Below are 12,420 nucleotides of genomic sequence, written 5' to 3' on the forward strand. Positions count from 1 at the left end.
TCAGACTGTGAAAAAGAATGTACAAGATGGGAAAATATATTTTCACAAATGTCTACTTTATGGATCTAAATATCAGATTTCTTACTTTTCTTCAAGAAGGAAGATGATCTCTCTGTTTACATTAAAGCCCTTAAATCTGGAAGTCGGTGTTCATGCATCTTCTAATAAAGCTGATGGAAACATTTTTCGCTGGCCCTCTACTGAAATTAGCATTTTGCTCCTAAACATTGGCATGACATTCTGCACTGCCACCACATACACAAGAAAATGGGCTGTGTGCATTTAAGAGCTAGTCTGAACAGTGGATTTCTATATTTATGCTTGAGCTATGTTGCACATAAGCAGGATTATGGCATAGGGGCATTTCTTCCTAGACTAATTATCACAGGTACTTTTTAAAATCAGAGGGATATAGTACCAGCTGAGCAACTGACTCAGCTGGACTCCAGGGAATACAAATGTTGGGAAAGTGTACCCAGTTCCCAAAATATGACCTGTCTGGACAACTGTGGTATAAGGCTGGGCAATATCTGATTTTCAACATTGTGATAGATCACCAGTTAAACGTCACAATATACTGATATATCATGATGTCTGAAATAAGGATGGAGCTATGTAGAAGCATTGGCGGGCTTCATGTTTTTTCCGGCATGGTGATTTTTGCCGGCGCCTGCTCTTGTGATTTGCTGCACCCTGCAGGAGACAGGGAAGAGCTGAGTTGGCAGAGTTAAGAGGGACAGCAGGAATAGAGAGAATCATCGGCTGGCTTCATGGTTTCCCCCACATTGTGATTTCTGCCTAGCACACAGACACACACACCATGATTTGCAGTATCATTGCTAGGTCACAAATGCAGCTGATATTGTGATATGGACTTCAAACCCGTTTGGGACTATATATCGCCCAACCCTACCGCTGTGTTGAAGCAATATCTTGAAACAGTCAGAATTGCTTCACACAGCACCACATTCTTCCCTTTAGAGTTTCTTCTGTGAAAGTGTGGGGGAGGAATGTACACCACCACATGTGACAAGCACTCACATGTCTGTTTTTCTGTGTGTATACATGACGGAAAGATGCAATGAGCTACTGCTGTCATAAAATGCACAGGGTGTGGAATAGGTGTATACCATAGGTAGGCAAACTAAGGCCCGGGGGACGGATCCGGCCCAAACGTCTTCTAAATCTGGCCCACGGACGGTCCGGGAATCAGTGTGTTTTTACATGAGTAGAATGTGTCCTTTTATTTAAAATGCATCTCTGGGTTAATTGTGGGGCATAGGAATTCATTCATTTCCCCCACTTAAAAAATATAGTGCCCCCCCCCCCAACAAGGTCTGAGGGACAGTGGACCAGCCCCCTGATGAAAAGGCTTGCTGACCCCTGATGTATACACCTGTCACTCAAGACAGTGTGTCTCTTGTGTACACATGTCTTTCTACACTGAAATGATATATTAATAGGAAAATGGTCAACTGTGGCACAAATCATCTTTACTGGTGCAGCAAGCATGAAGGATTTGTTAGCAAGTCTCTTTGTGATACAGCGGTTGCGAGTAGGATAATGTATCTTTGTAGCATTTTATATGGGATTCTAGAAAGTAAAAATGTAAACACCACATGCGTTTATTAGAACAATTTTTCCATTTGGCAAAACAGCGCTCTCTTTTTGAAAAAGATACTGCACCTTAAAATACCTTAGAAATATAAATATTTTAATAAGGGGGGGGACTGACAAGGATTCCAGGTCAGTTTTGGATTATCCATATTAAAGGGGGCCTTGTATTAATGCATCTTTAGCTTAACAAAAGTAAACCTCTACAACAAAGTAAACATATCAAAAGGGAATATAAAGGAAATGTTTCACTGGAAAGCTTCCTTAACAATTTCCCTACTTGCTTTGTTATTTTCTTTGTCAATAAATCATTTCATAGAGTGCCCTTTAGAAAACAGAGAATAAAACCCTATCCTCTGCTTCCCTTTGCCCCCTCTTACATTCCTCAGTGCATGAATCACTTGGACTTCCTGTTTCTATAAGGCATTTCCTGTCCACCTTCACACAATTACTTTTCTGCAGGAGAACAGCAGGAACCTGACACAGCAATGGCTTAAGTAAACGGCAGCTTTTGCTACATACTGAGCTGTTCTGATTTTAGAGCATTCAAAAAGACTATGGTTTTTCTGGAGCTGCAACTACCTGTAACTGCATGCGTGCCTTAGTAAATAATACTTACAGTATTATTGAAAAGTATTTGCCAACCTGCTCTGTTTTTAGGTATCCTTGGACAAATTTCCCAAGAGAATCAGACCTAGACATTCCCCTGTACTTGACACGCGGAGTGGCTGGCCAGGGGTCTGGGTAAACCAAGTACACTAAGGCTCAATGGCTTTCACTGGGCACTCTGGGATGAACAGCTGACATATTTTCCAACTAGGAGAGGAAGGTACTGGGAAAAGTTGGCCCCAAGATGGGTGCTGGAAACACAAATGTGTCCCCCTGCGACTGGTATAAGCATGTAAACCTCCGTGCTAGGCTGTGTGCTATTGTGATACTTAGCTTTTGCTGAATAAATAAATTGGCAATCACCGTCATAATTTGGTTCCTTGCCACCACCATCTCAACACAAATACAGGTATATCATGCATAATGTTGCGCATGAGGAATATCCTCAAAGGAAACAGGTGGAGATAGTGATAAAAAGATGGGGCATAAAATTAAGTAGCACAGATAGGGAAAACCAATTTAGTTTTTAAAAGTGCGTTCTATGCCGGTCTTCATTTGCCTTCCAACTCATTTTCTCCAGGTTACATTCTATATACAAAGCTCAGATCACTGGTATTTGGGCTGGTAGTACCAAGGAAGGGGTAAATCCCCCCCTTTTTTAACAGTGTTTAGGACTACAGTATGGTACATTATATACAAATTGACAAAAGTATACATTGAGATGTCAAAGAAGTTTAGAAATGGAGCAAAACCAAAAGAGAAGAGAAATTCCGAGGTCTGATCAGCAGTAGCCTGATCAGAAAGTTCACACAACAATGAGTTCCATTTCACTAGAACTAATGTGGTAGAATCCATTGGAGCAAATACCAATTCTACGAATTACCCAAAAGCTCACACGGCAATAAGAGTTTCCGGATCTAACAAGAACCTTCTCACTATGCTTAAGGTGTGAACATATCTGGCGTTAGATTTGCTGATTGCTAAAAACACGCAATTCAATTGAACCCTGTGGATGGGGGAAGAAAAACATGTTGTTCACCAAGGATTCAGAAATGCTTATTATAAGAGTATTCAGATAATCACTTTAATTACGAAGCCTGGAGCTAAATCTTTGCCTATTACCTGTTGCACAAAAGCAGCTTTCTCCCCAGATTCCATTTGCTGACTTTGAATATCATCATCACTGTCCCGTGGTTCCTCTTTCACCTTCACAGCCCCTAAAGGCTGCCCCAGTCTGTCGTCCGAAGAAATGCTACTGCTGTCATCCCTAATGCTGCTACCAAGAGAGGGCGCTCTTTCTTCCTGCATCAAATGTTCTCCATGAAGCTCTTCCTCGGCTTCTTCGAGGCTGCCGGGCTGTTTTAACTGTTCAATAGATTTAGAAAGTATCTGAAACAAAGAAAGAGGATTGGGTGGGGGCAGAAAACATAGAAATAAAAGATGAAATAGCTCTGATTCTTTACAGAGGCCCAAAATGTAGATATCAGAGAACTTCAACGCACTATTAGTGGAAGTCACAGTGAGCTGAAGGATTGCAAAAACAACAACTCTGAATGGTGTTATGAAGACTGTGTACATTACAAAATTTGTATGCCAAAGAGGTGGTGGGGCAGAAAGACCACAGTCTAACCATCCTCAGTTGTCTCCACTTCAGGAAAGAGCAACAGGCAGGCACAGACCACCTCAGAGGCAGCTCCAGGTAAGCTATCCTATGTGGTCCTCTACCACCAACTGTCATGCTAGGAGGACCTGATGAGATGCAGGGATACTGGAGAAGACCACCCCAGAACCTCCTGTAGCTGAACTATCCTCCCCACCCATAAAAAAACAGCATCAGAGCCTTTTACCACCAACTGCACTATGGGTATTACCAGTATCTGTGTAAATTGATTTATACATTAACGAAATGTGGCTACCTTGAAATGGAGAACCCATTGGTCAGCGATTAAATCAGTGGGCTGGATTGATCAATTAAGCCTGTTGGATGCTGTCCACATCACCAGTTATATTAATTACTTTCTTCGGTTCAACTATCACTCAAAATACGTTATCTTCATTGACATAGTTACTGATAATAGATATTTCTGCAGCTAATGATGCAAAACAGGGGATCGAGACAACACCCCCTCATTCTATAGCACACAAGCACTCTCCGGTTGCAATCAAAATGGGTGAAGATGACCAAGTGTGCAAAGATACCAGCCACTTATATTCAGAATGGGCAAGAGATACTGGCATTGGAAACATCTGTTGCTGAGCCACCAGGAGTGGCTGACTGCTGAATGGGGCTAGCAGAAAAGTACAGGCTGAAACATCTGTGTGACAGATAATCATCTACAGCTATATGAGTCACTAGTGCTGGGCCATCTGTAAAACATTCCATATGCCAGTTCCTCGGCATCAGGTGGGTTAGCCTTAAAGAGAATCTGAGAGAGAATGAGATCCAGACTGCCGCCCAGTTAGGAAGCATATTTATTCCCTCACTGTACTCCTTCTGCATGCTTTCAAGTTCAAAGTGGGGATATCTTTCTCTTTTGTGATGCATTATAGCACCATTCCTGCAGACCTGATAAGGCAGATGTTGCAACCCTCGTGTGACATATGGGGTAGTTCATGGAAAGAGCACCCTTGGAGCAACTTTACCATTAATATATTAAACGAATTCCAGGGCCTTTTGTAAAGTTGTAGAAAAGGAAATGTAGGCATACAGGTGCACTGATGTAACTTTTTTAAAAACAACAAGTGAGCATGAATGTCCCTGTTTCACAAACGTGACAGCGACATTTTTCCAAGATCATACGGCTGTGAGTCAGTGTGCTGACATTCAGGTGAGGATCCGGTTAGAGTATCCTAAGCTGAAATTTTAAGACAGCCTTTGAGCTTTCCCAACTGTAACTGAGCACTTCCTTCCCAAGCAGTTGCCACAGATCAACTCCAGATCAGAATGTCAAGGGGAGAGACACACATGGTTTAGATGGGGGCAGGGGGGAATCTGAAAACCAACCCTGTTTTCACAGGAGTGAGGCTTGGAACCAGGGATGCATTTATTTGTCTCCTAGCAGCTGTGAAGAACTGTGAATCTGGCCGCTTCAAAGCCAGCACAAAGGAGAACGCTGGAGAGATCTATCAGAGCTAGGGTTGCATTTGAACAGAGGCACACAAAAGCACCGGGGTGAAACAGCATGGAATTGTTTGTGGCCTAGCAAGTGGGAAGTCAAGTTTGGACAGGGAAGAGGAATTGGGCTTGGGGGACCTGGAGTAGCCAGAACAAGGCTGCAGTGTAGCAAGAGAAGGCTAGATGCCTCGGCACAGAGGTGTAAAAAGAGCAAGAGGGATGATTTCCGTGCTTGGCTAAAGTACTGTTAATGGCACAATATTTATTTATTAAATTTATGCACCAGCTTTATCTTCCAAGTAGCTCAAGGTGGTGCACATGGTTTTCCTCCTCCCCACTTTATCCCCACAACAACCCTGTGAGGTTAGGTTAGGCTAAGAGATGTTGACTGGACCAAGATCACCCAGGGACCTTCATGGCTGATTTGAACCCTGTTAACTTTGGCTGCATGAAGCCCACAGAATTCTAACACTCAACATGAAAGGTAATCTACCCTCATATTTTGGTGGAAATAGGACCCTTAACTGGTATTCAAAGGAGGCACTCATTAAGATGTACTGTTTTATTTATAATAAAAATAAAAAAATTCCTTCCAGTAGCACCTTAAAGACCAACTAAGTTAGTTCTTGGTATGAGCTTTCGTGTGCATGCACACGAAAGCTCATACCAAGAACTAACTTAGTTGGTCTTTAAGGTGCTACTGGAAGGAATTTTTTTATTTTGACTATGGCAGACCAACACGGCTACCCATCTGCAACTGTTTTATTTATATATATAATCTAAAATATATGAAGTGCTGCACAAAACAAACAGATCTAGAAAGACAGTACTGTACTTTAATAATGACCATTCAGCCACGTTTGGGCTAACTGTACCAAGTGCAGTTCTCAAAAGCAGTACAGTGGTACCTCAGGTTATGTACTTAATTCATTCCGGAGGTCTGTTCTTAACCTGAAACTCTTCTTAGCCTGAAGCACCACTTTAGCTAATGGGGCCTCCTGCTGCCGCCGCGCCACCAGAGCACGATTTCTGTTCTCATCCTGAAGCAAAGTTCTTAACCCGAGTTACTATTTCTGGGTTAGCAGAGTCTGTAACCTGAAGCGTATGTAACCCGAGGTACCACTGTATTGGCAATTGATCCAAACAGAGAAAGTTACTTGGTGGAACAGCTTCCAGCAAATGGAACCTGGACCTTTTCATTTCTTTTGTTTGCAGGAAATTAAACCGTCAGGAACACGTATAAGCCAAAGTAAACAGCAGCAGCACCAGAGGAAGCATTTTGAGAAATTAGTCTAACGAAGAAAGGACTTCAAAAGGCAGCTGTACCTGGTTCACTCCGCAGGAAAACATGGTAAGTAAATAACCTAGCTGCAGAACACAAGCCATATAAATATATTATATATTTTGCTTACAGCAAGTCTTTTCATGTATTCTTCCCCAAGTGTAAGCTTTCATAAAATCCATAATTTCCTGAAACCCTTTCAATGAAATCGCTGCACAGACATTCAAAGAACAAAGTGCCCTGAGTGTACCTACGAACAGGAGCAGCAGCATAAAGGACTGTGCAGAGATGAGCTGCCCCGTGTGCTGTCTGCAAACTAATCCAAAAAGCACGACACAAATGCCTAAGGGGCATCATTTATACTAGTCAGTTGAGCTAAAACCAATATTATGCACAAATCTGTCCACGCACCTAACCACTTGTGGCAGTAAGCAGAGGCTTGCATATCCAACGAAAACATACCCTCCCACTCCCATTCAGCTTCAAACCTTTGAGAGAAAATATCTCTACTAACTGAAAATTAATGCTTTTTGTAAGCATCCAGAGCAAACAAAGAAAGGATAAAATATTCAAGGTTTCCTAGTTGTGACCTGTTTCTAAGTTCTAGCAATTTTTTATCCTAAGACCAGTACAAACTGGAGTAGCCATTAATTGACTTTTTTTTTTTTTTTTTTACAATTTATTGATGTGGTTGGGGTTGTAGCCGAGCAACACCTCAGGAAAGCCCATACACCTCAAGCTGAGACATTTTTCTCTGTAGAGTGAGAATGATAAACTCATTCTACCTTACAGGTCTGTTTTTTTTGTAATGATTACTAAAATGATTTCAGGGAAACACATCAAGCACTTAAGGAAAACCACTTTTCAAAATATTTAGGATATTTATTAAAGCGTACAGTAATTGCAAATCTGAGTGTGTATTCATCACGCGATACAACGTGATCACAGGGTTCATAATATGATGCAGTAAGTTTGGATACAGTTCTGAAGACACTCTCTATTAATTGCTTTCCAGGGCTCGTGAAAATATCCACTATCTTGCTTTCCCTGCAGTTCTAATGTTTTTAGATGCGTGCCAATAACCCAGTGCCAATGGTGCGAGTAGAAATTGCATCTTTTAAGTTATTTGCAGAGACAGGAACAGGAGTCAAAACAGTAAGAGTTCTGTTGTAGAGCCAGTCTTTTGGTACCTATGACAATTAGTTTAACTGGAGCTGCCAGACATACTATCCCGTTTATTGGGCAGAATGGAGTTCTAAAAATTGTGATCAAAGGACTCTACAAGGAAACAAGCTGTCATCTAGACAGAAGTATATTAAATCTGGCAACAGCAAAGACTATCTTTAAAAGGGAAAGCCCAGTTCAGGTTTCCACACGTTCATTTTTCAAAAGCAAGGGCAAGACTCTCCACTGACTTCTGGATGAGATGTCAAAATTTGCATTTCAGCTAAAATGTTTTGAGAAGGTCAGTGTATTGCATCCCTTAGGTATAAACTTCAGACTCCAATGAAGAGGTATATTGTTTCCCACTTCAAACACATGGTCTCTGACAAATGACAGAAGAAACCATGGGGGATCTTCTCCTGCTATAAGGAAGTAAGGCAAACTTTTTGGTCCAGTTGATTGTTTTATTCTTTTTATAGCAGAAACAATTCAGGGGGGGGGGGAGCTTTACCTTTGGCCTGTGTTAGCTTTTGCTAGTTATCACCCCAGTCACCGTGCTGGCTTATAGCTGGGATTTATTAACTTTATCAAAGAAAAGAACTCGATCGATTCCTGCAACTCTGCAAGGCTAAACACTCCAAAGGTCTTCTTATAGATCAGAGCTTGTGTTGATCCAGAGGTGCTCTGTAAAACTTTAAAAGACTTCCAAAGTCTTTACATGGCATTGCAATTGTGCTAAAAATAAAAATGAGCAAAAACTACTCACGGCGCAAACAAGGACTTTTCATTCTTACCCATGGGGTGATTTGCTTTCCAAAGCAACTTGTTGTTGCTGTCATTATTATTCACTTTACAGATTGGCATCGAGGGACAAGTCACAACTTGTCACAGTGTGAAACAATTCATGTAGATGCCGGATCATCCTTAATGTTTAAGTGGTTTTCCTGATGTTGCTAAAATGTGTTGATCCAGGTGGGCATCTCTTCATACAGTATCACATGACAACTTTTCAGACCGGGAGTTTTCCCAGTTCCACTGTTACCTCCTTCAAACGTTCTTCAAATAAACTAAGGTGGGTAGCAACCAAGGAAGAGGCCTTCTTGGTGGTGGCATCCTGCTTGTGTAATTTCCTCCAAAAGAAAATCACTCAGCGCAATATTATTATTTTTGCAATCAGCAAGGAGGTTTTCATTTCCCTGAGCTATGAATACATTGTTATTTCAATTGTTTCATTTTATTATGATTGTGTAGTAAATTCATCCATGACCACTGGTCCTGCCAGCTGGGGATGATGGGAGTTGTAGTCTACCAACATCTGGTGACCCAAGGTTGAGAAAGGCTGTTCTGGAGCAGCCAACTTTTTATATTGAATGGGACAGCTCAATAGAAATAATGTGTACACTGCAGCATAGCTGGTTACTGAAATTACAGTATTGTTTGGTTTTTAAAGAACTATATTCGTTTCAAGTGAGAGAAAAATAATCTCCCCATACCATTTGCAGTCAAAATGACATCTGGACCTATTTCAGTTCATGCTAGATGTAAGGTTGGTGCCTGACATGTGAAAGGCCTTACAGTAGTTGTATTTTTGGGTGCATATGAAAAACCTATTTATTTAGCAAAACAATGTTAATACCTAGTGAAACGTTACACTTTTTTCTGCTGTGGTTTGTAATATTTATGATTTTAATGTATGATACAAACTGCCCTGGAATTTGATAATGAATGGTGGTATACAACAATTTTTAATTAAAAAAATAAGTTTGTTAAAAGTTGCAAATGAATACAGATCCATCTTATTTATTAACATTTATATTCCATTTTTTTCTGTCCAAAGTAGAATCTTCAAAGTAGCTTTTAAGGATCCAGTCATATAACACAACCCTGCACAACTTTTACCCATCAAACCTATGTATGGCAGCCCACCAGGGGCATTACTAATCTGCCTGACCTGAGTTGCAAAAATCAAGGGATGTTGTGTAGCACTTGACAGACCATAATGCATACGTGGTGGATTATGTTTGGCTTATTAGTGGGTCTGTAAAACAAACAACCCTGTGCAAGAAAGCTCAGGAAAAAATGCAAGATGAAATGGTGGTTTAATTCTTTCTGAGAGAGAAAAAAAAAAACCTAGAAGGTAGCTAATCGCTATTTATTTTGGACACCCTTGGGGGGAAAAATCACAGAGCTTCTGTCTTTCAATCAGTAATAAAAGCTTGCTTTTGTTCAGACAATTGCAGGAAGGTGAAATATTTTGAAAACCAAGATGTACCTATGGCATCTTGATTAAACATATGGAACACATAGTAAATGAAAAGCCAAGTGGAGTCCAAGTTGAGTAATCAAAACACCCAAGTTGAGAGGGGTTAACATGCAAGGATCAGCTCTGAACTTTGAAGTTCTCTAGTTTTCATTTTTCCTAATTAAGATGAGATTTAATAATCAAACCACTGTACAAACTATGTACTTAAACTCAAGGTTGTGTTTTTAATTTGGTTGGGAATTCTTAAGAGATTCCAAGAAATCAGCACCCATTGGGGGAAGTGTTCCCTAGCAAGATTGGTTCCCCTATACTTTTTATTTTTCATTATGTTTCCTTTCATGTGATTGCCAATCACATCCACTGCCATAATGAAGAGATTCTGTGTCAGAGCCCTAGAAATTTCTTAAATAACTTGCCTATGGGAATAGGCATAGCAGATGTTGAAATCGCTAAGGAGATGTATAAAATACCTGACAGAATAGTCTGTCACCACAGTAAACTATGACATAGCCAACTAAACATTGACAGTTATATACATTCTTAGTCCCAACTAATGTTTATAATTGGTTTGTCTCTACATAAAAATTTACTTCCAAAATCTCAGAACAAGATCTTATGCGACTAATTTAAAGCTGTTTGGTAGGAAATATTGAAAATTAAAATGGCTATTGTTTATGTGTGTGTTTTTAGTAAGATGAGATATGGCTTATATCTTAATAAGATGAGAGGTGAATGATCTTTCTGTCCATGCATGCATTCTCGTTCCTCTCAGCATGCTTGAATGCCACTAGAAGTCTTCAATTAAACAAAGTTTCCCATTTTCTGGTTTGGATGAAACAATAAACTATATATCATTGACAACCTCTACACTGCATTCATACAGGCAGTGGAAAAGCAGCAAAAAAGGGTTTGTGTTTTGAGGTAATAGTCTTCATGTCTCAGTTTACTAAACTGTGATTCTCAAAACTGGCCTATAACCTTGAAAGTAAAAGCTGTTAGCTCTGCTCAGTCAGTTTGCAATGAAAGCTTCATAATTTTATCTGCGATAACGGAATGAAAAGTTCAAATGTGAATGAGCAATGGCTGTTTAGAAGTCTTGGTAAATTGAGCAATTTACAAAAATCCCAACGTTTACAAAGAGGTCATTAAAAGGAACAATCTGGGTATACAAAACAATACTTATTTCAATGACATAATGAAAAATAGCATGTACTTGCAGTTTGATGCAAGAGACCTTCTCTGGGAGTTGGTTTGGCAAACATTTTTTTCATCAAACCGCTTTTAATATAAGCAAACCTTACTGTAAACTGACATGCAAGGCTTTCCCTTTTCCTTCAATGGCATGTACACTGTACAAGCACCGTATTCATTGTGTATTAGGGTTTTGAATGGCATACTTACTTTGTTCATGTGGATCTGTTGCTGATACTGTTTTTGCTTCTCCAGAAATTGCTGATGCTGTTGCTGAATAACAAGTTGTGCCAAGGTGCTCTGAGGAAGCGGAGCGGATTGGGTCCGATTTAGTGGCCTGTGTCTAGGTAACTTATGTGCAACTCTTAAGCCAGGTGAGACTCTTTCTTTTGTTGCCAGTGGAGACTGAGGATGAAGAGGCACCCCTCCTACAAGCCAACAACATTTCAGTGTTCAAATATGCCCATCAATAACATTGAGGAGTCTTCTTAAGATGCTCCATTGAAAACCAAACCAAACATGAAGGGACATGTGGGGACTGGAGAAGCTTAGGAACTCAAGTGTGAGAGCCCTTGAATTATCACACTATAAGGAATGCTCTTCCATATGTCTTTTTTTAAAACGACGACAACAACAATCACAAATTAGAGTAATAACTAATGAAGTGACAGCCATGCTTACATATTCTTAACCATCCCACTAATATATATATTTTTAATCAGCAGATACAAACTAATGGGCTTTGTAAATCATGGGGCCAGAAAATAAAAGAGCAGAACAGCTTTGACTTGAAAGCAGAATAACAATGGATAGATTTTTTTCTCTCCTTAGGGGAACTGGCAGTGAGGAAACAGGGGATGAACCAATAGCTAAGGAGGATCGGAGCCTAGGGTCCCTTACACAATACCATTGCTATGGGAGAGGGGCTAGCTAGTTTTTTTTTGCCTTGGGTGAAGTTTCCAGAGGGGAGCCGTTGAGGCTTCCAGTCTGTGTATAGGCAAATGTGGGTGGGTGGGTGGGTGTGCCAAATTGGGTCTTTGACCCAGGTGAAACAAAGCCTAGTTTTGCCCCTGCCTTACGCCCTTGGCAAGCAGCTGTACCAGCACACACACACACACCAGGAAAAAAAATCACTTTACTGCAATAGCTGAATAAGAAATTACTATGTTTTATGTGACCAAA

At 40.4% G+C, this 12,420-nt stretch overlaps 1 protein-coding gene across 7 annotated transcripts in view; it reads right to left on the reverse strand.

Moving 5' to 3' along the window:
* The window catches only part of HDAC9 (histone deacetylase 9), a 487,438-nt gene that overhangs the window by 185,950 nt on the left and 289,068 nt on the right, over positions 1–12,420 (reverse strand). For 6 of the 7 annotated variants that reach the window (XM_081164394.1, XM_081164395.1, XM_081164393.1 and 3 more), the window contains 2 exons: positions 11,449–11,666; positions 3,346–3,612 (listed from right to left, as the gene is read on the reverse strand). In XM_081164394.1, the coding sequence (XP_081020520.1) occupies positions 3,346–3,612; positions 11,449–11,666 (485 nt within the window). Of the gene's footprint in view, positions 1–609; positions 3,613–11,448; positions 11,667–12,420 lie in introns of those variants that run through there. The other variant, XM_081164399.1, reaches the window with a different exon arrangement.

This window comes from Podarcis bocagei (genome assembly GCF_964188305.1).
Source record: "Podarcis bocagei genome assembly, chromosome: 12".
NCBI classification, from domain to species: Eukaryota; Metazoa; Chordata; class Lepidosauria; order Squamata; family Lacertidae; genus Podarcis; species Podarcis bocagei.